A 27,713-nucleotide genomic window follows, 5' to 3' on the forward strand; every position below is an offset into this window, starting at 1 on the left:
CTGCTGATCACCTTACTCTGCTGTGCCTGGGAACATTCTGATAACAGCAATGGCCATGCGCCTGGGCTGGCAGATGGCCAGGGCATCGCTGCTGTTTCTGTGCTGCTGTACTGGACAGGCTGGAACTCCGGTGTGAACTCGAGTCACAGGGACTGTAACCTGTGGATGAATCCACGTGGGAGCAGGACACCCCAAAGCACCTGTTCCCATGGATAAGCCCATGCCAGAGCAGGTATATCTTGAAACATCTGTGGCCATGGTTATGTCTGTGCCACAGCAGGTATACCTCTGAAGGCGTTGTGGCCCAAGGATAAGTCCATGCTGGATAAGGTGCGCCTTGAAGCATCTGTGGCTGTGGATGAAGTCCATGCTGCAGCAGGTACACCTTGAAGCATCTGTGGCTGTGCATGAGGCCATGCTGGAGCAAATTTACTTCTGAAGGTACTACATTCTGTGGATAAGTCCAAGCTGGAGCAGGGGCAAGGGGAGGACTTCATTGCAATGTTAAACCTGATGGTCTGGTCCAAAGGGACCAGGGGTGGAGACTGTAATGGAAATAATACCTTTAAATCGTTGTATCCTGGGATTTGAGTTGCATGTTGTGGGAATTACTATAGCAGGAACCCCTTGTTGCTAGCCAGGCTAGGAGCAAGGGGAGGAGTTCATTTCAATGTTAAACCCTATAACCTGGCCCAAAAGGACCAGGGGTGGACATTGTAATGGATATACCTTTAAATTGTTGTAACCCATGATTTGAGTTGCATGTTATAGGAATTACTACAGCCAGAACCACCTGAACAAATGGAGGACAAGCCTTACAAGAAGCAGTGCAAGTGCAGCAGTGACCTGACCTGAGCTGGCTTTGGTGCCCAATAACTCCAAGCAACACACCACCTCTCCTGTCCTGAGTAACAGCCATAAGAGATGAAGCCAAAAGTCATGGACTAAATGAACTCAGTGGACATTTTGTGGACATTTTACAAATATTTTGTAGGGGTGGTCCATAGACTAAGGGAATGATATGTGTGTATTATATCAAAGGATGGGAAGGGTGACGGTGGGTAATGAGAATGTATTGGATAGTGTGAGACCTGAGCATGACGTAAATGGTATGGAATAAGGGGTGGATACTGTCCTGGTTTCAGTTGAGATAGAGTTAATTTTCTTTATAGTGGCTGGTATGGGACTATGTTTTGGATTTGTGCTGAAGACAGTGTTGATAATACAGAGATGTTTTAGTTGTTGCTGCACTGGTCAAGGACTTTTCAGCTTCCCGTGCTCTGCCAGGTGCAGAAGAAGCTGGGAGGGGACACAGCCAGGATAGTTGATCCAAACTGACCAAAGGGCTATTCCATACCACATGACATCATGCTCAGTATATAAAGCTGGGGAAGAAGAAGGAAGCAGGGACATTTGGAGTGATGGCATTTGTCTTCCCAAGTAACCGTTAGGTGTGATGGAGCCCTGCTTTCCTGGAGATGGCTGAACACCTGCCTGCCCATGGGAAGTAGTGAATGAATTCCTTGTTTGCTTTGCTTGTGTGCGCGGCTTTTGCTTTACCTATTAAACTGTCTTTATCTCAACCCTTGAGTTTTCTTACTTTTGCTCTTCCGATTCTCTCCCCCATCCCACCGGGGGGGAGTGAGCGAGCGGCTGCATGGTGCTTAGTTGCCAGCTGGGGCTAAACCACGACACTTTTACTCTTCCAATTCTTTTCCCCATCCCACTGCGGGGGGAGTGAGCGAGCAGCTGTGTAGTGCTGAGTTGCTGGCTGGGGTTAAACCACGACACTGTTTTCCATGAATGCCAAGAAAATCCCCTAAAATTCACTGTCTTTGTAGTGCTTTTTTAGTGTGATATTTGCAGTTCTGTATGTGCCGACACAGATTCATGCCAAATTATTTTAGGCACCCACCAGTGCTTTTTAGGTTAAGAGTCTGCTTGCCCTGAGCTACCTCTATGGACAGTAATTTATTTATGCCTACAGTTCAGTAAGATGAAGCAGGTTTTATAAATTGATATATTCTTCACTCATGAGACTGACATGTAGATCTGCTGACCTGACAGACAAACCATGACCAGAACCACTGAAGAAAGAAGAGACTTAATCAGAGTACCCTTAATATGAGATTATATTTCTGCTAGCACTCTGAAGCATAGCAAGTATTAGTTCCATGGGACACTAACGTTGCTGCTGAATATTCAGATTTCTGGAACTAGAATAAACTTGAAAAACAAATTAAAACCATAGGAACTATGGAGTCCTGTGTATAATGTAAAAAGATCATTCAGATGAGAGAGCTACTTTTCATAGCAGCGTTCTCTAGGAATAATACAGCATTCTGCCATACTAACCTTTTTAATGTGGCATTTAGGCAATAAAATGGAAGTTCCTGATGATAAAGAAGGCATCAAATTGTGATTAATGCACTATAGACTATTTGCTTAACTATTTTCCTGTAGATTTCACAGCATTTTACTACCAGCAGTTGTCTCCTCTATTTCCTATTAATTATCTTGTTGTCCATATGCTAGTTCTTGAAATGCTCTTACTTTCCTCTTCTCCTACTGTGTCTTGATGGAGTGGTACTGTAACGTGCCATGTCACAGCTGTATTAAGGAGAACTTATAAAAAAGCAGCACACTGTGCTAAGTGCTGATTATTACCTTCAAACAAGCATCTTAAAAATACCAGAAGTGTGAAAAGTGATCTATGAAGTACAATTTCTTCTCAAAGAAGAAAAGAAGAAAAAAGAAATTGGAAGCAAGAGTCATAATAATAGTCATAATAAAAGTTTAATGTCATGAATTTAAAAAAAGAAAATAATAAAAATGATACTGTAATATTTTAAGAAAGTCATACTATCAAGAGAATAAACTAGTCTAAGCTTAGTTTTGTACATAAAGATCAGATTTTTTTGTTTTGGTTGAAAGTAAGATAATCACAAGCATTTTGGGACTCTTGTTTGTGGTTCCATTGTTTCAGTGTTTTTCACTTTTGTGTATTGCTTGTATGGGTTTAAAGTGGTAATACGGAGAAAATTCTAAACCTCAAAAAAATATAATTCCCGGTAAGGCATAAGTGATACAGTGAGTTCCAAAATGTTTTCTTTTTCATGTCTGCATCTTTGGTTTTATTATTTATTTAAATTATTCTGGTTTCTTTGGAATATTTTCAACTTAATTTTACTAGTCCAAAGGATGTTAGAGAGAGAACGGAGCATAAAAAACCCAAACAATTGGAGTGTCAAAATAACAACTTTAACAATCAGAACTTAACTAGAAAAGTGAAGGGATGTGATTTCTTCAATTAGCATTCTGTGTAGACCTAAGAAGTAGAGACATAATTCAACTTTTTACTCCATGCTAGTGCACTTAAAATTAACTCCTTCAAAAGGAAAATATATAAGCAATTTGAATATAGCAAGCCATACTTTTCCGTGTCAATATGTCAAAATGTACAAGATACATAACATTTTTTCCAGGGACACCCTGCCATGTGTAAGAGAAGAATGAGAATTACTAATTTAGAAAGAGTCCCAGAGATTCAACGATCAGTGACCTTTCAGCAAGGTTTTGACACAGTGTCTTCTCACTTCTGTTGTCAGTGGTGCAAGAATAAATAGGAAGTTGTATATGTGTGCAACTATGTAATTTTTAAAGAATATGTGTAACTTTTTACAGTACATGATCTTTTTAATACTGAATATTCCAAATATGTGATTAGAATCCACAAGGTAAAAAGCATAAACCAGAACAATTACAGTTTTCTATAGTTTGCTTCCAATCCTCTCTCCCCTTGAAAAATACATTTAATGGATTAGCATGTTCATTTTAGTCATAGGTGTATGGAGTAATTTTATTTTCCAGTTAAATTACACTGGTTTTTCCCCAGCATGTCCCAAGATAATTTCTTGCACATACTTAATTTATATTAAACTTGAGTCAAAAATCTCAAAAACTTAAACAGTTCTTACAACACCAATTCACTTTTAAAAGTGTATGCATTGTGCATTAAAACCAATGTTCTCATTACACTACAGTACCTGCAACATTTCCAGTTGAGTAAGCAATAAATTTTTCCAAGTTAAAAAAAAAAACAACAAACCTGCTATGGATGGAAATGTCCTATTTTAAAAGTTTTTCTCTTGAAGTATTTTCCTCAAAACTATTCCTCTTTTTCTCCAAGTTTTAAGAACATAATATATTGCATTTTTAGACAAATAAATGTTCAGCAATATGAGTAACAATGTCACCTTCCAGTGTGTGACACAGTCTCTTCCATAGTCACTCAAGTACTGTAATCTATCACAATATCCTCTTAGGTGGCTGGACAAATGTTTAAATAGGGCTTTTAAAGAAGCAACAATAAAACACAAAATAAAACAAATGAAAAAAAGTTCTGTTGCTGTCTGGAGTCACTCTAGTTTTTTATGAACACTATCTATCCTAAGAAAAAAACACCTTACAGATCATCCATTAAGTGTAGGATGCCATAAAGTCTGAACACAGCTTGCCCAGGTCTTCTTGCAGATTTATATTTGCTATTTACACTGCAAGTAGGACATTTTGTACAATAATATATTTTGGACATGTATGCCTGACAGAGCATAAGAAACAGAAAGTCACAGAACGCTTTAAAATTTCAGTGTGTTACTGATAACTTGTTGCTAACGTGTTACTAATAGCTTGTTGCTAATAAAAGTCAATTAAATGTTAGCTCTGGTAATCCCATCTGTTGCACATTGCTTAAAAAATAAAATTAAAAAAAAATAAATCTGAACTTTTGCTTCATGTTGTCCCTGGATACACAGCTCATATCTAAGACCACGGAAAATGTACAGGAGATACATTAAATAGCCTCACAGAATAATTTTGGTCCAAAGTGACCTCTGGAGGTCATCTGGTCAAACTACCTGCTCAGTGCACATCTAAGTAGGTCAGGTTACTCAGCAACATTTTCAGTCAAGTCTTGAATACCTCCAAGAACAGATCCCCAAAACTCCATTGGTTGTTGCTTTTCTAGTATTTGACTACCCCCATGGTTTAAAAAAAAAATAAAGAAAATCCTAATATCCAGTTGGGATTTCCTATGTTCCAATTTGTGTCTGTTGGCTATCACTCTGCACCTCCAACAACAGTCTGGCACCATCTTCTCTGTATCCTCCAATGAGGTAGATGCAGAGAACAGTAAGGTCTCCCTTAGCCCTCACTTACCTAGGTTCAACAGGCCCAGCTCCCCCAGATGTTCTCCATAAGGCGTGTGCTCCAGCATCCAACCAGCCTGGTGACTTCCCCTGGACTCACTCCAGTATACCCATGTCTCTCTTGTACTGAGGAACCCAAAAGTAGACACAGCACTTCATATGTGGTCTCATGGGTGCCAAACAGGGAAGGATCACCTTCAACTTGCTCAGTCTCACTACTACATCCCAGGATGTTGTTGGCCTTCTTTGCTGTCAGGGTACATTGCTGGCTTACGTTCAACTTGGTGTCCACCAGGACCCCCAGATCGTTTTCTGCAGAGCTGCTTCCTAGACAGTTGCTCCCCAGCCTGTACTGGTGCATGGGGTTATTTGTCCCCATATTGCAGGACTGTGCATTTCCCTTTGCTGAACTTTGTGATGTTCCCATCAGCCCATTTCTCCAGCCTGCCTTCTAAATAGCAGCCCTGTCCTCAAACGTATTGATCATCTCCCCCTGCCAGTTTGGTGACATCTGCAAACTTGCTGAGAGAGAACTCCATCCTATCATCTAGGTCATTAATAAAGTTGTTAAACAGTATTGGACCCAGAAGTGATCCCTGAGGAACATCACTATTTACTGGTCACAAGCTGGACTTTTTACTACAGTTCACATCTCTGAGTCCAGTCAGCTTTCCACCCATCTTATCGTCTATTTATCCATATGTCACCAATGTGGTGATAAGGAGGTCAAAGTCGTCAAAACAAAGTATGATATGAAATTAACAAAGCTGTTATCTGGTCACTATCTATTGACCAGTATCTGGTCAGCTATTTTAAACAGTACAAAGCCAACTGATGACCCTGTATATAAATCATGTTAAACAGCATATGTTAAAGAACTGTTAAATTACACTACTAGAGAGTTTGCTTGCCTCACTTGTTATCTGACCTTGGTTAAAGTCATATTAACACTGAAATAAACAACTGATGTCTGAATGTACAACCACAACTCATTAACGATTGTCATCACCATCTATCAATATCTTGATAATATTTTTCTTAATTTGGAGTATTGTTACAATATTTCAATATGCTTCAGGATGAGCTGTTGTAAATGGAACTGGATAGGAAAGGTTTTACATATCACTCTTTCCCCACTCCGCCCCACCAAGTTTTAATTGCGAAATTCCGTGGCTTAGATAATAAACATAACTAATAACATGATCACTGAAGCTCTTCACCATAAAAGATCATTAAAAATTCTGCATAAGGCACACACTTCACATAAATGAAATGGTTGCTCCATCTGCAGTATAATCAGAATTCTCAGTAAGTTAAAGGGTCTATATAGAGTCAGTACGTGTCACTGAGATTACTTACGTGCTTATAATGAAGTTTGAATAATGTTTTGCTGTGCTGGGACTAATGACCCTTGCAGTGTGAAGCACAGAACTGCATCTATGAGAGACTGAACACCTTCTACCACTTCATTCAAACGCACTTGCAAACATTCTGCATCTCCCAGGCTTGGAACTGTAACATATGTCAGGGTCCTTTACATTGCTAACATTTTGACTGGGTTACAGACACATCAATCACTTTATTCATATACATTCTTCCACTCATGGAAATTTGGCTTATGGCCATCCTCCTTCTCAGTGCCTCAATGTAATTTGAAGATTTTCCAGGTTTATGTTTAGCAATTCACCTTGGAATATGGTGAAATAAAAAGGTGGAACAAGCTCTATCATCTCAATTGTCAAACTGCAGTTTCAAGATGCAAAATGATCACTGAGCTTTAAGTGAAGTTTCCTGAGAGGTAAAGCACTGACAGATTAAATAGTTGTATCTAAGAGATATTTCAATTTTCCATTTGAAACAATTGGGCTTCAGACAAATGGCATGATATTGAGATGAAGAAACTGGTAGCATAACTTGGAATGTCACACTAAATTTTTAAGTATTATCTATCTGTCATAACACAAACAGAACCATGTTCTTTACTGTGAGAGAGAAAGCAAACTACAGTTGTATTCAAAACCTTACCAAGTATGAATAAAATTTTTAAGAATTCCCCATGCTTTAAAAACAAACTGCAGTTATCTATTTAAGGAAAAATATGACAAACTTTTCATCTCTTAATATTTACTAATGTAGAAAAGTAGTTGTTATGAGAAGGGCTCATGGTACATCAAGGCCACAGGGTTCATTAAACTAGCATGGTTTATTATAAACTTTCAGCAATAAACATATAATGGTTCAAAGTAAAGTACATTACAAAAAGTCATATATTCCAAAAAGAATTTTATCCCAATAAGGTTGCCATCACATTTTTGAATTAGACTTTATTCTGTTTTATAAAGAGACAGATAAGACCATACACTATGACTCTAATTTCTGACAAGTATGACAAGTGGATAAATTGCTGACTTTAGAGGCTAGCTTCCCTACGTATGAAACCCCTGATAACTAGAAGAATAAAGAACTGTCACTAAAAATGTGTTAGAAGAATGCATTTGCTTTAGCTTATTGATGTTTCCCATTTTGCTGCTTTTGGTTTTTTTAAAAGACATCACGTGCATTCCACTGTACTATCATATAATTCTGACAATAAATTAGGAATTTAAAGTTACCAGACATATGGCTTTGCAGATTGAAAATTTACAGAAACTGACAAGCTAGTAAAAACCCAGATTGTAATTAAGAAGTACAGAAGTCTTAAAATGAGAGAGATGCATATTTGTGCTGCCATTTAAATTAGGAAATTAATTTAAAAAAACAAACAAACAAACAAAAAACCCCAAAAACCTCAGCACACCTAAATGCCTAAAACAAGAAACCAATGAAACTTTGCATTTTTTCCTCTTATTTTTAACTTCTTGCTTCTAACGCTTTAATTTAAAATCTTGCTATCCACTTTCCATTTATAAAAAGTATGGGGAATGCAAAGATAGAAATCTCCAGCTTTCATTATTCACTAACTTTTCATGAAGTCTACTCTCCCCTCTTGCCCCACTACCCTCATAACTTGTTAATTGGCAAATGTATTTTCTAAAGATTTTTCAAATGTTCTCTGGTGTTCCTGCACTGCTTTTCTGTTCTTCATTTCCTCACTGCTTCCCCTCCTCCATGCATACATTTTTTTTTCATTGCTTAGATTTTGCATTTCAAAAGAACAATTTCATATTTGGCACTGAAGACTAAATATCTCAGTAAATACCAGGGACATTATGCCTCTGCTAATGGAAAGGGATATATAACTGTACAGTTAATGAACTTTACTTCCATTGCAAGCTTTCTCCAGGCTCAGCAATGACTCTGCATTTTGAAAAAAGTTTGTCACATCTGAATTAAGTCTGGACATACCTGTGTCAACTATGCAAATAAAAATTTGTATTCATGGCTTCCACAGATTTCGTGGTTGAGGGGAATTGAACAATTATCTAGTGACAAAAAACATGTGTTGGAAATCACATACCTCCTGAAGTCAATAAGACTCTTAAATTCAGTGGTTTGCTCTTTAGCAGCTATTTCTTCTTCAATATAAAGAAATTTCGAAGCTCAAATGTCTTGTCCTCATAACACGTTATGTGAAGCCCAAAGCAAACTGAATATATATGCATAAATTATTTTTTTAATGAACAATGCTGTAATTTAGAACTTATAAAATATCAAATCTGACACTAAGCAAGGAAATTGCTTTTGAAAAATGAAGATTAAAACATTTATGGAGATTCAATGAAGCAAACCATTTTCATGAAAATATATTGATTTTCATTAAAATGCTATTGTGAAGACAACTGTGAATAACTTTCTAATTAAAACTAATTGGTGAAGGTAAGACATTTGCCAAGTATGATACAGTTATCCTGAGGTTCCAGCACTTTAAACGAGTACCTCAACTAAGGGCTACAGAGAATTAGTCTTTTTTTTTTTTTTTTTCCCCCAGGAATCAAATATTTAATTTCACCTATGTAGTTAACTAAGAAGCAAAATTATTCCAAGATGAGATTTAACTTGATTCATATCTCAAAATTATTACACATTCTATAGCATATGCCATGTCTATATATCTATTTTTGCAAGATTATTTGAAAAACATTGTCTTGCTTCCCATTCCCACAACCAGCATAGAATTATTGTTCTTTGAATTTTTTTATCTCAAAAACTTCATGGTACAGCACTATTATTTCTGGTCAGGACTAGCTGTATTTCTCTGTAGCATTATGGTTAGTAGAATAAAAATTATTATTTTTGTTTTTGACAATTGTTGGCTACAATATTTAAGAGACATATGATGGGGTCAAAAATAATTTCTTGTGCTTACTATAGAGTAGATACTTTTGTAGATGCAAAGAACAAGATGAAAGGTATATAATTTCAGTCATTGCCCTCGTTTTTTCTTTACCTTGGGGACAAGTATATCTACTTCATTTAGCTTCGTTATTTGTACTCTATTAAAAAAATATTTGTTATGACAATTAGCATTATAGAACTGGCTATTCAGATAGTCAGTTATAATACCCTATTCACTGAACTGATATATTACTAAAAGACTCTGGTGCTATAGTGCTAAATATCCAGAAATTCAATATTTCTGAAGCTTGAAAAAAGTATAAAAAGAAATCATATTATTTCACTCTTCAAAAGCCGTTAGAGTTGTTGCAAATGCTGTCAAAGCTTCCCCCTCCTCCTCTAAGTTTTCTCCCTATAAGTGCTTTTCATATATCAGAAAGACTAATTTTCTGACAATTCTACTATTTATATGAGAAATATTTTAAGTAAATATTTAAGAGAATTGGCTAAGGAAAATTCACTTCACCTGTTTTACGTTTCACATTTTCATGGAGAAAAATGATTTTTCCTTAGAAAGCAGAAATACCCAAACTTTGAAAGCTGCATTCACTAATCCGTTATTCTGCCTTCATATCAGAAAATTCTTAAGCTATTTATTTTCTATAGCTTTCAAAGAATGGTAATTTTTTACAAGCGAACAACCACGCAATATGCCAGAATTGAGGGAGTACCATTATTTCCTATTCACAGCAAATGAGCTTTTGCAATGACACCTCGGAAGAGGATTCACAGAGCCAGAATTTGAGATACGTCACTTGCAACTCTTAAGGAAAACACCCTGAAAAGCTTTAAAGCAAGGGCCTTGAAGTTGTCTTGAAAGCATAAGACCTTTTTTAAAACAAGGATTTCCCCATCCTTTTTGAAAAAGGTCTTCCCCTCAAATCCTCTGCATAAGACAGGAGGAGTTTGTTAACAAACTCCCTCTTGCCTTAATTTAGGTTTGCTCTCATCACAGTCCATACTATTTCCCTGGAGTCTGAAGGAAAAAATAATGCTTTCCATCACCTCAGAGACTAGGCATCTGCTCTTTGCTCTGCTCATCACTTTCCTACCCTTTCTTCCCATTACAAGGTCTCTGTTTGCTGTTCCTTTATCACACTCTCCAGGGTATCTTCCTTACACTCCAGAAGTTTTTCTCGGTTATGCATGTGTGTAGAAGAAATAACCACTTTTCTCTTATGTAGATTCTCTCCGATGGAGAGTGTTGTGGTCAAGACAGGCAACAAGGCACCCTTCCCCCACTCACAACTGCTTGTCCACACCTTTTAACACAAATCAGTAGATCAAATAGATGTGAGCTGCCTCACACTTAAATGCAATAACATGATGTCTATGAAAATATCATGCACTATGAAGCTTAACTTTTAGGATTACGTTTTCACTGGGTCAGAAGTTTAATCACGTACAGAAAAAATACTGTAATTGCATAGCTGAATAGATGTGATTATTTGTATTTCTAACAAAGAGAGTGTGACTATTGTGCATGCTTGCAAATGTAATTGTAGTTACATCAGAGCTTGCTTATTAATTACAACTGACTTCCTTTTTGATTCACCGTCTTTTGTTGGCAATATTCCCATTACACATAATTCAGATTTTAGACCTGAGCATTAAAACCAATAATAGATTATATAATATACCTAATATCTTAGAAATGGGAACAGACCTTTGTGATCTTTGTGATACATCTTATATGTATCAGTCACAAGTCTTCAAATGTACTCTAATGAGTAATTTCATTCACTCCAAAAATCTTTCAATAAATTGTTTTAAAGAATAGGAGATTTTTTTTTAAACTCAGGGTTTTTCAATATTAGGTTTTTTAAAAAATGTTTTCATTGTTCATTATATTGCTTTTCACTCAAAAAAAAAGGAAAATAATACATAAATCTAAAAAATATATTGTTAAAAAGATTGAATTTGTTCAACCCATACCTGTTCACTTCTAATACAATCTCATTCTAAGCTAGATCAGATGAATTCTGCTCTGACAGCTTATTTCTTTCCACTGACAGAAGAAGGTTAAACTGACTAGCTTGGACCTGGAAAACTACATTTTAGATGTCTAAATACAAATAAAATTAAAACCAGCCACAGAACTAGCTCCAGAAGTGTAAAATGGATATAACTACCTGAGCTGTAGTGGTAAGAAAAACACAGTTAAACCTGTGAATTACAATACGTTATTAGTTACAGAAGAGAAAAAATAAAATAAGGACATAACTGCTGGACAAGCAAAGCAGATTCATTGAAACCTGCTGTATTACTTCAATAATGATTTCATTATAGACCTTAAAGGACCATTATTTCTCAAAAATGTTGTGTAATCTACTCTTTATGTAAGCTTAATTTCATGAGCCATGTTTTTAATTTTGTCAAACTATGCAGAATCAAATGGCTACTGATATGATTTCATTTCTGAATAAGTAGCATATTTTTGCTTCATTGATTCTGATTAATTTTTAATATTAATGCCATACCTGTTCTGTCAGGTATAACTGGAAAAATTTAAAATATTGTGAGATAAAATTATTTGTGTCTTCAACTTTCTGTCTTAATCTACTTCACAGATGAATAAAAGGAGGGATAATTCTTGACAAAAAACACCCCCCAAAACTTCCCTTGATATTGTTCCCGTGCAGAACAATGACAATTACAAAGCTTCCCTAAAGCTAAACAAAAAGGAACAGTGATTAAAAAGTATTCTAAGGACTTACATATACTTGTTACCATTATCACCTGTATGTGCACATGCATCTAGTTAAGGCATATACTATTCTGACTCAGCAGACCGGGCACTCATCATAGCAAGCCAATTCTCATAACTTCACTGACGTTTAGAGGAATCACCACTCCTATGGTTTCAAAAGGGCCACTTATGAAATAAAGTTCCATACAAGTACAGAACGATTTCAAGCAGAAAAGTAACAAGATATTTTTACTCACAGAAGATACAGAGGATTCATAAGATCATAATTTAGGTCTTCTAAAACTGCCTTACCATGGTGTAGTTGTGAGCCACCTTCATAAGCTCTGTGCATCCTTGCGCATCAGCAAATGCTCGTATTCCCAAACAGTTGGATGGGTGCAAAAGCTTCATTAGAAAATGGCAGCAAACCTCTACTACTTGTGGGAGCTGGAGTAGGCAGGCAGCTGCTAGAAGGTTTTCAATGGTGTCTTCTTTCAATTCCAGGCAGCCTAAAAAAAAAGGATTGATAACGCATGCAAACTTATTTACTTGGTATTTACAAAACATACAGTATCAAAATATATTTTATAAACAATCCTAGTTCTATATAAATAGCTCTACAGAAAAGGTGAAGAGAAGGAGGATTAGTCTCTCTGACTTGACTCCTCAGTGACCTGAACATTACAGTATTAGAAACATTTCTTTTTAAACTGCTATTAATTCAGCTATATAATAGGGATACAAATAGAGACTGTAAAGTGTGGAAAGGAAGAGAAGACTTAGGAATACTAGTTTTGTTTCTATAATGAGACTAAAATCTGAGTAAGTATCTGGATATCAACCAGGTTGTGATTTTTTTTTTTTTTTGCATTGAAATTGGTGATAAAATTTGCATTATCTTCAGTGGTAGAGAGCAAAACTCACAGGCATTTACCTCCCTGCAAAAAATGAAGTAACTGGCTAATGTAGTATGACTAAAACCATAAAGATACCTTCAAAATAGGGCTTAAAATCTTTGAACTTCGTGTTGCTTATTTGACTTATTAATCCCGTGACTTTGGGATTAATTTTATCTGAGTAATATATGGCAGGACTATCATAGCATATAGTTCTTCCAAAAGACTTTATATTACCTAAAATAACATATACAGATGCATAATATTTATAGTCCAAGAATTAATACTTATATTGCACTTAATTTTGTAATTTCACAAGTCATTATCTTTGTCTTGCAGACTGATAGACCTTTTAATAAAAGGTAAAACAGAACAAAATAAATTTAAAAATAATTTCTTTTAGAGAAGAATAAGTGTCATTCTTGTCACTGTGCTCGCCCCCAACCTGTCATTTTTAAATTATTTTCTTTTAATACATTAGTATCTCTTACAAATCTCTTACATTAATAACTTAAGAAACTATAAATTAGAGATCACAGGGATGTCTTCGAGAACCAGAAAAAAGCATAGAAAATTAAAATGTGCAAATATAACATAAATTGTAAGAAACTAACACTTCTGGTTTTATTTTGCTGTGCTTGGAAAAATCATTTCAAACTGTAAGAGGATTAAGTGTATATTGATCTTTCTGTTCGAAGTAATACAGTTCAACTGTTAGATAAACTCACTCTTTTCGACACAAAAAATGTGTATTTGTTGTCACATAAAGAGAAATCTACAAATCTTAATAGTTCTATCACATGGCATTGAGCAGTTCTAAAATCCTCAACTTCACAACAGAATGCCATTGAAAAGAAAAGCTGCTTTATATTGCAATACCGAACCCAAAATACAATAACCATAACACTGCAGATCTGACCTTTTCTCCTTCTTTCACTGTATCTGGAGCTTTTAATATAAGATGGAAACTAGGAAGTTACACTTTACTATATTTAGTTATAATACACCCTTTTGCAAAGGTCAAAGCATCAGATCAAGTACACAGCATGATTTCAGTGGTTTTCCTCTGCTTATTTTTATGCAGCTATTAATGTCATATGAGTTTCTCTTCATGTTATCTGACTTTTTCTCATCATTTCTGTCCACCACGTGTTTATACAATGTGGTCAGAAGGCACATTGGCTGACCCATATATTTATCAATGACACTCCCACATTTGCTGCAGGCTTGCAGGTAACCAGTGGCTCAACACACTACTCATTATCTAGAATATAGTTCCACTGTGTCATGTGGAAGCTATCAAAAGATAGTTGTTTTCAGGTTAAAACTGATCATCCCAGTACCAGAAGGAAGAAAAATAAAAATGTGCAAAACAGCTGTGAAAAGTAGATTGACTGAGAAATGTGCTGGTGGAAACAAAATTAGAAAAATGGAGTTTTAAATCTCCTTTTCTTATACGCTATTTGTTTTTCAAAAACAAGCTCAAAGAAGTCTCTAGCCCTACAAAGCTGATCCAGATAACGTTTGCAGAATGACATAAGGTTTGAAAGAATCACCTCCCTTTACGAAGAAAGGTAATAATGTCACAGTTTGGCTTTTTATCACTAAATGTAGTCTTAGGAGAAGAACCCAAAGGAAACAGTTGAAGCCACATCAATCTGTTTATTTTCAAACTGAAGACATTTTCTGTTATCTGTAAGGAAAACCTGGGTACTAGTAGGATTAAAATAAGTTTAAGTCAATAAAAATTATTATCTGCTTTATAAATTATTTATTTCTTTATGTAACCAACATGACCATTTTGAAGGAGATCCTTCACATTTTTATGGAAGAGAGTGAAGTTTCTGCCTTACATATTAATCAAGGGAGGAAACATACAATGGTTTCTGGGATACCTGGGGATATGAATATATTACAGCTTGATTTATTTTTAACTAAATTCAGAAACACCAATTTACTACTTAATATATCTAGGATAAGAGCTAGAAAATTACACTCAGCTTGAGCTAAAGAGGAGTTTACTGTGTGTCTTTCTTTCAGTACTGTCTTATCCTGCCTTTTTTGTTTGGTTTTTTTGTTTTTTGTTTTTTTTTTTTTCTGCACAAACATGATAAGAAGTAGGATAGGGCTCTCCAGGATCCCGTTTTTACAAAGCATTAGCTTCAATAGTAGATAAGCATCTAATCCATCTAAATGCTTTCCAAGTCTTACTTATCTTCATCTTTAAACATCAAGACACCTTGGTCACAAGGGCTGTATTCACCTTTTCAGAAGGGTGCTGTGACATTTTTATGCAAAGTTCTCTGGGATATCAAGTGTTTAGCATGGTCAGAGTTTGCAAAAAAAGCTGTTAAGAGGCTCAGTATATACAATGTCAACTCTTCAGACAGTTTCATATCGACAATTAGAAGATCCAAGCACCTGTTAAAAAATGCTTAATAGGGTATTCAAGGGGGCATTAATGTTACTGCTTCTTCAATTCGCCTCCCCTTCACATTTTTATGCAATAAGGAGCATGCACAAGTACTTCAGCCTGAGCAAAACAAATTAACCAAAGCTTAAAATCTCATTTTGTGTTACATTAATTAGGATGAAAAAAATATATGAGAAAAAACAATCAAAAGCACTTTAATGGATTCTAATTGTTATTCTAAATTATAGTTCTATTTGTGACAAATTTTATGTGTATTGCTTATGCAGAAATTAAAATGCCTGTCTTTAGGATGCATTCTTATAATGAATACATAAATTTTATTTCCTCATTACCAAATGTGAAGCAGAGATAATATATAAAAATTCCCTGATATCTTTATTCTTTTGCTAAATCTTTTTCCAAGTTAAGAGACAGTCTTGGGATTTTTTTCTTCTTTTTTTTAAAAAAACTTATCTTTTGCTTTTATTCTTTCTTCTACTCCTTAGGCTACACTTTTACAATTAATTTTGTGTATAGGGAATCACTGAATCTTTGACCACCTTTGCATGACATTAATAAGGTCAGTGTGTGTCTCAGGAATCAGCCTCCCAGCTATTGACCAATGGGTATCAATACAAATATGGTGGGACCACTTAGCAGGTACTGCTCACGTGCTCTGTGCATAAGCAACAAATTTTAACCCAGATCTGTAACACATGGTAATATCATTTTACCTCATCTGCACAGTAATTTTTTTCTCTCTTGTAATTACACATTTATCCATTCATAGCAAGACTCTTCAACATTCCTAAGACAGCTGTGAGCAAGGGTGCACCAGTGAAGCCATGGGAAGTGTCAAGGAATTAGAAACAAAGGCTAGAACTAATTCCTTTTAATCAGGTATTTATCTTTTTAACATTTCCATTTTGTGTTTCTTGATCAGTTGTGTTGCAGTGTTGAAGAGTTTCTGAATGGAATTATTTCCATAGGCTAACCAGTTGTAGGAACCAGCTTCTCTATTAGGTCTCAATTTTTTAAAATAAAGGCAGTAAATGGTATCAAGATAATATTTATTCAGATTTTGCATAGTAGATGAATTTCTTACAATTATGGTTACATGAAGAAATTGCTTTTTTGAAACAGAATCAAATTCCAGTGAAGATTAGAAAAAGCTTATAAAAAAGGTGTGATGCTTCCTACTGCTATAACAGACCTTTTTGGCATTGCTTATCATTAATCTTACCAAATTTTAAGTATCTGCCAGCTAGCCACCTGAACAAATCATCTGAGATCTCCTTTTACAGTCAATGGAGAGAAATATGAGGCATTACAGCAGTTTTCACCTGCCCTGTTTTAGTCATCTGCTTTAGCATGAGATTAGTCACTCCCTATGAGTGGCTATTTCTTGCTTTTAACTATAAAAGGGGCACCTTCATTTGATTTACTGAGACACTGTTGGTGTTTGTATTTGCTGATATGAATTAAGTTCATCTGCTCCCAAACATACAGTACTGGAATCATCGGAATCATCAGGTATCAGGTGATGAAGTGTCTGGAAAAGCTTTACACCCTTTAAACACTCTTTGGTTCCAATTCTGATGATCATTCTCTCTATTACTGTCAAATCCTGGTAATGACATAATGTGTAGTAATCACCTCTTATGTCCATCCATGAATAGCAGCCAATGAAGAACGCAATAAAAAGTATTTTCTCTGTAGCAGAACATCTTTTAGTCTCCAGCTGATTTCTGAAGTGAATGTTAAGATTTTGATTTTGACCTATGCTTTAAAAGATAAATTCTACATTGTATCATCTCCCACACCTTTCACAAAGGTGAAGTTGTTTTCAGAAAAGAAAACATAACAGACAGTATGTTCACTTTCCAGAGGCTTCTCCTGATCAAACTCTTCTTTATTTTCTATTAATAATTTGCTGCAGACCATGGTCATCAGCTGCAGGTGAGGAAGACAGGCACTCTATGGCTGATCGTGTTTATTTCCTCACAGTTTGGCATTTAGCATCAGTGACTATTCAGAAAGGCAGCCATTTTTTTAATGTAGATATTCAAATAAACAAATAAATACTACCCCAAAAGGAAGTAGTCTCCTACACAAACAGATAGTGCAATGTAAATTGGGGAATAAACTTAGGATCTGCCCATTCCCTATTATCAGACTATTCATCTTACATACTAGCAGCTAAAACCTAAACCAAATACAAATTAACCCCAAAAGTATGTATGACCCAAAGGTGTGTCTACTTGATGGTGCTGATGAATCACTTGATTTTTTGGCAGCCATTCTGGTATCAGTCACCATAAATAAAAGACTAGTTAAACCATATGACTTTGCTAGGAAAATTATTTTTTCCCCTAGGGAAAAAAATTTTTTCTTAACAGAAAACTTTTCCTGTCCTGAACAACTTCAATGCCCCTCAACTCCAAACTAAATTGAGTGATCTTACTGGAAAAGATTTATTTTCTGTTCATACAACATCTCTTTTTTAATCCCTGTGGATAAAATTCAGCTATTGAAAAGCTATTGAAAATTCAACTATTCAACTAATTTTAACTCCTCTTCACACAGCGGACTTAAAATATATATTTTTAAGTAATTTTAATTTACATTTCTATGAAATAATCGCTAAAAACATTTAAAGTTAAAATCAGGAAAGCATTCACTTGATTCAGATATATAAACTTCGACTGTGATTAGATACTCGATTGCATCGTCAGTTATGGTGCCAGCTTTTAAATTCTTCATTACCAAACATGACTTCAAAATTACAGGAATTTGTCATTTTAAATAACATTTTTATATGGAATTTATATTTAAGTATTATGATGTGTAAAAAATAATTTCATAAATAATCCTGCAGCCATAAACATATGTAGCTTGCCAAAAATGAAAATGCCTCCATCACAGTAATAGGAGAATTCTTATAAATGAAATAGCTTCACCCTTTTAAAAAACTGTACGATTATTTACACCCTAATATTGCTACATCTTTGTTTGAGTAAGCTGACTAAGCTGGCGTAATCACGTGGTCATTTGTGAGTACTGCCAAAGTCCACTGTATTTCAATGGCGCGGAAAATTAGAACATTGCAGAGCGATAAGGAAATCCTATTAACAAATTAAAATCCCCCCTGAGCAGGAACCTTCTTGCAAATGTCTGGCTAAAGATCAGAAAAGTATATTAGCCAAAATATGCCATGATGTGGTACCTTTTCACCTCCTGATCTGAAAAAAAAAACAAAACCCAAAACACCTCTCTTGTATAATTGAAATGCTGCGTTTTTAAAGAAAATTTGTCTGCTGACTTATAAATATCAGGTTTTTAGAGGCATTAAGATGCTACTTTCTCCTTATGAAGCAATTGTCATTCATATGCCTTAGCTCACCTTAAGATATTTGAACTTAGTCACCTGTAAGTTATACATACAAATAACAGGAGTAAACCCAATAAATAATTTTAGCTATAAATAATTATAGGTAAATAAATAATTTAGCTGTGTTTAGGAGTTAAACCAATAACATTTTAGCTGTATTTTATATTATAAAAAATAATTTTTATAAACTGTGAAGAAAGATACGTTAGTGCTCTCAAACACACCTGAAGACATGTTTTTCCATTGGCTATAGAAAAATTGTTAAAATATGAATTTCATTGTTGGTATTATTTGCTAAATATTACTAGTTTGTACATGCATAGATGATCAATATATTAATAATTACAGCACCAATAATTCAACTATTATACAGTCATCATATTGGGCAATTTTAAGCTTAGTGTTTATTATAGAGAGGAATACAAACTCACAGGTTAAAACAAACAAAGAAAAAATCCCAAGATAAAGGTTACCTCAAAAATACACAAATATAAACAGGATTTACTAACTAAATTTCCAACAGCACAAATCTTGCAGTCATAAACTAAATAGGGTGGGAGATGACAACAATTATTCCCAAAAGCTCATTTCAGCTATAAGGCCTTAATTTCCCTTAATTTTTTTTAGTCAATGTACTCCAATATTTGGGTTTGCTTCCAGACTGTAGGTCCTGCTCATCATGCTGCACCCATTGAAAACCACTCTGGGAATTTACTTTTGTAAACAAAAGCAAACTTCATACTGAGGAGGGTGGGGAAATCTTGTTCCAAAAGACTTCTACTGAATACTAGGTACATTTCAGGGAGATTTTATTCCAATGGTCACTTTCTGTTGATGGTATGAAGGGGAGTGTATCGCCTTTAGCTTCCAGCACGCTGCCCAGGCTTCCAGAACTCTCCCAAATGACCTGCCTCACACAGGTCTTTTTGCTGCTCTCAAAACCACACAATACACACTCTCAGTATCTATATCTCAGTCAGATACAGCCTTTCTATTACACTGAACACAATCAAGTCCTGACCTCTGGGGGGAAAAAAAAAGGAAAAAGAAACAAAAAGGAAAAAATGTCTCAAGGACAAAGGAGCTCAGCTTTCAGGTTTGAAGTATTTTATTCTCCACATCTGAAGCTAGCTCAGAAGCAGGAATACTCACCTCTGCCAGAATAAGCTTCTCAACTTCTCAGGCAATGATTTGGCAGCTTGTGCTATGGTAGCACAGAGCAGTTCAAATCCACGCTTAAAGAACAAAAGGTTACAGAGATGGAGGCATCAGTTGCCAACACAAGATTTTTTCTTGAGTCCACCTTACAGCCTAAGGAAATCTGCTTTGCTTTGGGCTGGATTCCACTGCTGGAAGAAATGAGTATTTCAGTTGCATCTTGTTCTGTGGGTACATTTCAGCACAGTGACTGTGTGATTCCAGTCGCCCACTCCCACAGAAAGGGAACGAAGGTACATTTTACAATGCAGGGACAGGAGCAGAGAAATGCGTGAAAGATGAGGACCTCTTTCACAAACTGCCATTGTGATTCTCCCGAATTTTTTGCTTTCTTTCGGAACTGTGGATACACAGCTATGCAGCTGGGCTCAGCAGAGTGGATACGGGTACACGTCTCCACTGCAGGAACTCCAGAAAGAAGCACATTGAAGAGGTAGTCTGTGTTATAGCAGCCTGTCTGATCACTTCACTGATGCTACTTAGGCAACAGCATGGCATGCACCAGATGACAACGCAAGGGGATGGCACACCACTCAAACGAACCCTCTCACTTTTCAGGCACGTCCTATATTAATGTTCAGTGTTTGGTTTATTCTCTCTTTGGAGATGGAGAACTTTGAACACAGCAAGGGACACCTTTAAAAATGCACCTTGCAAAGCACTCAGTCTAACCATTCTCCCCCTCCATACCTACAGCTTCCTGAATTTATTCTGACTGACTTCTCAGGAGCAGCAGGTTTCAGCACAGTACAAGGAGACAGTCACTAGCTATCTCCCTGTAACAGTCTTGATCATTCTGAATACTCAAAATTTATGGATATCCAGTTCGGAGCTCTTTTCCAAGCAATTCTCATATGCTGCATCAAAAGAATGAGAAAACAGCTGGTTCCTAATACATAATTGCGAATTTTGTCCCTTAATGAAGTATCCTGGGTAAAAGGAGGAACAGTAACAGTTCATTTTACTGTATAACTCCAGAAAGGAGCAAGGACTTAGTGTTTCAGTGACTGGAATGGAAAACATCTGCTCCAGCTGGACACAAGATCCTCAGAGCAGGGTTTGTTCAAAAAAAAAAAAAAATTAAGGAGGCAGTCAGTCTCTGCAGTTGGTTAAGCTAAATGGGTCTATGAAGATCTTTCCCACAGTCCTGAATTACATGAAAGCCCACAGTTTGTTTCAGGATCAGAAAGACATTCAGTGTAGAAAGGTATCTGATTCCGAGCAGGCTGACATCCACGGGTGGAGGAGGATGTCAGTGTAGTTCTACAGTTAGAGTGAGGAACTTTGGAAGATTCTTGCATTGTACATATAGATAATATAGCTGATAATTCAATCCAGGAATAATCCTTGGTGTTGCACTAAGGTTTTGTTGATGCATAAACAAGAACTTAATGAGGATCACTATATGAAAATATGAATCTTGTCAATAGCTCTGGCACTAGTAAGAAAGTTAACTAGACCAAAGGTCCGTATGATCTCGGAAGTGTAGTCAACGCAGAACATCTGTGGACAGATAATCTCAGTGATGGCTTTGCAGATCATCAGATCACTATCACCTTCCCACTTCCTAAACTGGAGCAACCCTGATAAACAAGGTTTCTTTGGGTAATTGCAACTCTCTCTTTATTGACTCCTGAAAAAAAAGAGTTTATGGCAAGTATCTGCTCCTGGAACAGAACCTCACAGGAGATCTTCCATATCCAGAATTTAAGTTTATTCAAGGTCTACCACCATCTGGTATGACTTACGACCATTTTTCTGTACTCACCATTACACAATGGCTAACAAAGTCTTCCAGGTCAATTCAATTACCTTAACTTGTCCTTTTATCACTCTTCCCAGAGTTCCTGGAACAATAGATCTCCCATCTGAAGTGAATGGAAATTCACAAGGGCTTATTCTGTGAAAGTGCAAAGTCAACCATCAAGTACATGGTAGAGCAAATGTAGTGGGACAACAGCAGGTAATAGTCTCCTGCAAAAAGTGCTAGATAGAGATGGTCTACGTTCACAGGGGTCTCTAACATGATACCACAGAACAAACAAATCTTGAAATTCCTCAATATGTCACAGAGGTAGAGGCAAAGACCTTCATGATATGCACAGTATCAGGGGTCACTCCAGTCCTCAATGCAATGAGTATCTCCTAGAGGGGAGTAGCCTGACTCACTGTAAACAAGCTACCATCACCTAAGAGCCAAGGATTGTTTGTCTGAGCGGATGCCTTTAATTAATATACATACAGCCTTACATTATATCTATTAAGTTAAGCTTGTCTAGGACTTCCCTCTAGCACTGAGGCTAATTGGAATGAAATGACCTCAGTTATACACTAAATTGTCATCCTCCAAACCATGGTAGTCACTTTCAGACTGCATGTTGGAGAACAATCCTGTGGCTGCGATAACCCCTGGTCTGTATGAAAACTACAAACTGGCACAGGCCAAAACTATGCTAAGTATCATTCTTACTGTTTATTTGTATAGACAACTGAGTTTCAGCAATAAGAAAACCCAAAACACACCCCACCCCCCCCACCCCCCCCAAAAAAAGAGAAAAAAACAAAACCAAACCCCAAACTTCTCTGGGATATTTAATTAATAAATCTTCTGTTCTGAAGGAACCTAAGGGTCCTTGGGCTTAAAGACAGTTTCTTTCTTGCTACATCCCTGCTGTCTGCCCTGTGTGTGTTATTAGATATAACACTGACAGAGGAGACACTTGACAGTCCTTTAATTAAAGAATCCCCCAAATAAAATCTAATTAAAAGCTATGCAGCAGGGCTTGAACCTCTTCCATGTATGATCCACGCTGTATTTCTTTTTTTCAGATGTGCATAAATAAATCAAGGATTTTTTGTTTTCTATTAGTTAACTGATTTTTGCTTTTTAGTTTCATTAACGGTATGAAAGCACCAGCCTATTCTTCTGATCACTGTTGGGAATGCATACTAATTAGATAGACCAATGCAGTCCGAGGAAATCTATAGTAACTTCACAGCTCTGTTGTAACTTCAAAGGAAGGCTCCCAGAGTCACCAATGGCAGCAAAATAGCAGAAGCTCAATCTCTACTTCCAGTCCTATCTAAAATATTTAAGCATAATTGAAAATAATGAAAACTCAAGTTTTAAGATCAAGAAAGAAGCATCACCTAAGAAAATGAGGTAAAGAAATACTCTTCCGCATTACTGCTTGTCTTGAACTCTAAAAAGATCAAAGAATACATATCCATGTATCCCAGGGCACTAGGATCTCAATCCTAGATTTTCTGCTATCCATCATCTTGCTGCTTGAAAAATGAGACATACTTTCTGCATAGCCATTGCACGTAAGTGTTGGCTTCAGAGTTCCTCAGCTGGCTCACCTGAGACGTTTAACAGGCATGCAAATGAGGAAGCTTTGTTTCCTCTGAAGTTATAGTTCTATCACAGATGAACTGTACTTTGTTTGAATAAACCAATCAAATGCAGCAACATGTGGATAGACTGAACTTGTACCTTGTATTGAAGTTGCATATTTTTACTGGTTAAATATATCCTCCACAAAAAAACAGTGGGAAAACCTTTGTGGTTTGCCCTTGTGAATCTATGCAAACTACAAGAAGCACATAATTTCGATACAGCATTTTATTAATAAGTCTACATCACTTATCTATATAATTTGAATTACACAACTTGTAATTCATTCTAATTTAGCTTATGTAATTAGAAAACTTTGTGCTTATTTCAGATAAAACAATATGCAGCCACTACCTTATTAATTTATTTACAAATTTGTTATTCAGTTATAATCCTTATATATAAAACAAAAACCACTTCCAAAAGAACCCCCAAGCCCATCTAACACAGAGTTTAGAGTACATATTTTTACGCATCTCAATTTTTTCAGCTTTAATCAAATTGTGCTTTATAGGTACATCTATCACATTAACTTTATAATTAGTCATGCTGCCTCTTCACAGAAACTTTAACACCTTTTACTATCTTTAAATCAGTATTTTTGGCAGTCTAATTTTCTGTCTTCCTGTTACTACTCTTAGATGGACTGCTGCCTTCACTTAGGGGCAGCTCTTATCGAGGCTGTACAGGACCTGATGCTCTGCTGGTCACCATGTAATTCTACCTTGCCAATTATTTATAATGCTATTTGCTTATAAATGAGTGAGCACAGTCCAGCTTCACAGTGTGTCATAACTCCGTCATCTACCTATTTAGGAGATACAGAGAGGACAATTTACCATTGTATAAAGCCTTTCATAATATAATTAAGTACTGTGACTCCTTTATTTAACAGAGTAATGTTTTCTTTAAGAAGAAAAAAAAAAAAAAGAAAAAAATCCAAAAGTACTGCCTATTTTAAAAGAAGAAAAAAAAGTTTAAAAAAAAGTGAAGCAAGCAAAAAATAAATTAACATTGTATCTTACTTAAGCATTTGTCCGACTTTACTCATAAGTATAGCCTCAAAAACATGACTGGATTTATTTAATATACTGAATTCTCATAGATGGCAAGCTCTTCCTGAAGTTGATTAGAGTTTAAAATATTCATTTTCCTTTGTAAAGTAAGTAATATCCTGACTTCACACAATTGGCAGAGACAATACACATCTTTTTTTTTTTTTTTTTTTTTCCCTAAATTAAATTCACTAGTGTTGCTACCTGGATACTTTTTCTTTGCCTCCCATTGAGATATTATTAAGTTACTTTTTACACGGTAAGCTTTTTTAAAGGCTCAAAGTGTATACAAGAAATTGTTCTTGATAATAAACGAACACAATGTCACCATGAAAATGGGACATATTGAAAATAAATGTAGCCTTTATTTTGTAGGGCATCAAAGAAGTTTATTTTAAAAAATATGCATATATATTTGATCTCTACATATAAACTTTGTTTACATATCTATATCTTTTACATCTATATAGATAAATAAAATTCTTTAGGATCTATTGTAACAGAAAACTTTTTTAATTATTAAATACAAAACCAAATATGGAAAAAATGCTACTTTTTAATTAGGTCAAAGAAGATTGAACATTTTCCCTTAAAAAATGTTTGTTTAAAAGATTTAAATCTAATAAATAAACAATGAAGAATGATAGAAAGGCTTATGGAAGCTAATATGATGGTAGCAAAATATTATCTTTAGTTCATGGGGTAAAGGAATTCTGATTCTCTCCTATATCAGAATTCTGCTTTATCATAAATGTAATTAAATTCCAATGTAAGTTTTAAATAAACATAGGAAAATAGCCTAATTTTGAAATAAGTAAGATCTATTCACTTTCTTTTACATTTTCAGTAAAACTATTTTTTTTAATTTATTTTAAACGATTGAGACCTACAATCATGAATAGTTTTCAAGATTTCTTTAGGTTTTCTCATTACTGAAAAAGGGAAGCAGCTTTCATATCCCATATTCTAAAACTCCTGGGAAAAGTACATTTGTATTCAGAAATTACATATTTAAAGGAGATTATAATAATAAAACCTACCAGCTTTAGAAAAGCTTCAAAAACACATTCACACCAAAAATATATTTTTACCCTTATATTTATCTTCTTTTAAAACTGGAATAAAAATATGTTCTAACATAAAATGTTCACCTCCCTAATAATATTTAGGATGTTTCTGACCAGATTCAAAATGCATTGAGTTGCAGAACTGAAATTATAAAAGTCCAACTATCTTACTGATGGTTTAATTCGGTTTTGGTTTGTTTGTTTCTTCTTACTGAATGCTTAGAATAACAAAAGATAATATCAAAGGGGTTGTCAAGCAGTGACCAACCTTTCCATGCTGGCCCAAACCAAGATCAATTATGCCAAAGGGAGTCTACGAATACGTTATATATGGTGGTAATAAATGTTGATTTTGGCATGGATGAACTTTACTCTCCGTGTTGCATGTTTCTTGTTTTTTACGCTGTCAATTATATTAGTAAGAAATCTGCTAAATGAGGGTTTATTGTGTACAATAGCAACAGATAAAGTAATGATTTGCACAAATGAGGTGAAAGGAATGATTATTTGTTATTTCTCACATAAGCAGAAACTATGAGAAAACAAACAAAATTATCAGACAGCAAATTTGGAAATACCAAAGTAAATAATATATTTTACAGAGTTTAACTTACTACCACAGTATGATGTAGAGGCTGAAACTATACATGCTTTCAAAAGGATTAGACAAATTCACATTTGATCACTGACTACCGAAGTAGATGAACTTACGTTCCATAAAGCTGGAAGCTAGGAAGACATGCCAGAGAAATTATGACTATTCATAACATGCTACCAAATATCTACTATCAGGTATTACTGGCAAGTCTCTGAGTTAATGCATTTATGATCTGGCCCGATACAGAGGCTCATCTACCCACAGTTACAGAATGTGTTTAGAAAGGGACAAAAGAAAGAACATTTATTAATGATTTTTAAAAAGCAGGCAATAATATTTTGTTGTTTTGAACAAACTGGAGTTATCACCTATTTCAATGATTTAGAGGAAATGGCACTGAACAGTGACTTCAGAAATTCTGTCCAGAAAATCATGTCCTTTCAGAAGCATATGGGTGTTTCTGGAAACACAGGTAAGAACTATTATAATTAACAGGAGTTAAAAGGAAAAATTGAAGATACAAAGAGCAACATGTAACTAGTTACCAAATTAATATTATTCCCTTTTTTGTACTGATGGATATAGAGGACGTTAACAACTCTCTTTCAGATAAATATACCTATCTTTCTTTAGGTCTCTGATGTACAAAACCTCCCCTTCACTAAACTTTAATTCTGATATTTTGCAACAGTATTTGATTTTATTGCTGGAACTGAAGGGTCTGGTATGGGTATACTTTTATCTATAGTAATACTTTTCATAGATATGCATATTTTACCCTTCTTGAACTACTACTGAATATGCATGATTCACAGCAAAAATGAAATAATTTCACTAGAATCTAAAAAATATAAACCTGACTGAATTACAGTTAATATAATGTGGAAATGGTTCCCTTTTTAAAATCACATCTAAAAATATTTGCAGGGTAATATTCTTAACTTCTAAGTTTTTGCAAACAAGCCCATGTTCAGCTGTATTTTCCTGAAATGTTCAGTTGTCCCCAGGGAAAAACTTCTCTCTAACAGCAGCAACTGTATGTGAATTTTTTTTTTTTTTAAGGAGGTAGTGACAGGAAAAAGAAAATGGAAGACGAGTGAACAACTGCCCATTTGTCAAAATAGATTGCTATTCCTGGGGTAAAAGAATAAAGAGATCAGACATGAGTTGCTGAAAACCTTTTCACGTATTGTGCAGTCAGTAATTGGAATTTGGCAGCCAAATTCTCCAGCTATTCTGTCCAGACTATGTATGCTCCAGATTACAGATTAAAAGGCTGACCAGGAATTTCTGCTGACTGCTACACTGCTGGGTATCAGAACAGTGCCTATTTCCTTTACTTGCCAGTGTTCCCATTGCTCACATCCATGCAGCACAAAGAAGGAAGTGAACTGACTCAAAAGAAAAGGGGGCATGAACTAGACTGGTGGTAAGAGGGCAAGAAAAG

General features: G+C 35.4%; 1 protein-coding gene across 2 annotated transcripts in view; it reads right to left on the minus strand.

Moving 5' to 3' along the window:
• The window catches only part of KLHL1 (kelch like family member 1), a 251,190-nt gene that overhangs the window by 140,930 nt on the left and 82,547 nt on the right, over positions 1–27,713 (minus strand). For both annotated transcript variants that reach the window (XM_075491973.1, XM_075491972.1), the window contains one exon: positions 12,544–12,740. In XM_075491973.1, coding sequence (XP_075348088.1) covers positions 12,544–12,740 — 197 coding nt within the window. The remainder of the gene's footprint in view (positions 1–12,543; positions 12,741–27,713) is intronic.

Source organism: Mycteria americana, chromosome 1 (genome assembly GCF_035582795.1).
Source record: "Mycteria americana isolate JAX WOST 10 ecotype Jacksonville Zoo and Gardens chromosome 1, USCA_MyAme_1.0, whole genome shotgun sequence".
Lineage (NCBI taxonomy): Eukaryota > Metazoa > Chordata > Aves > Ciconiiformes > Ciconiidae > Mycteria > Mycteria americana.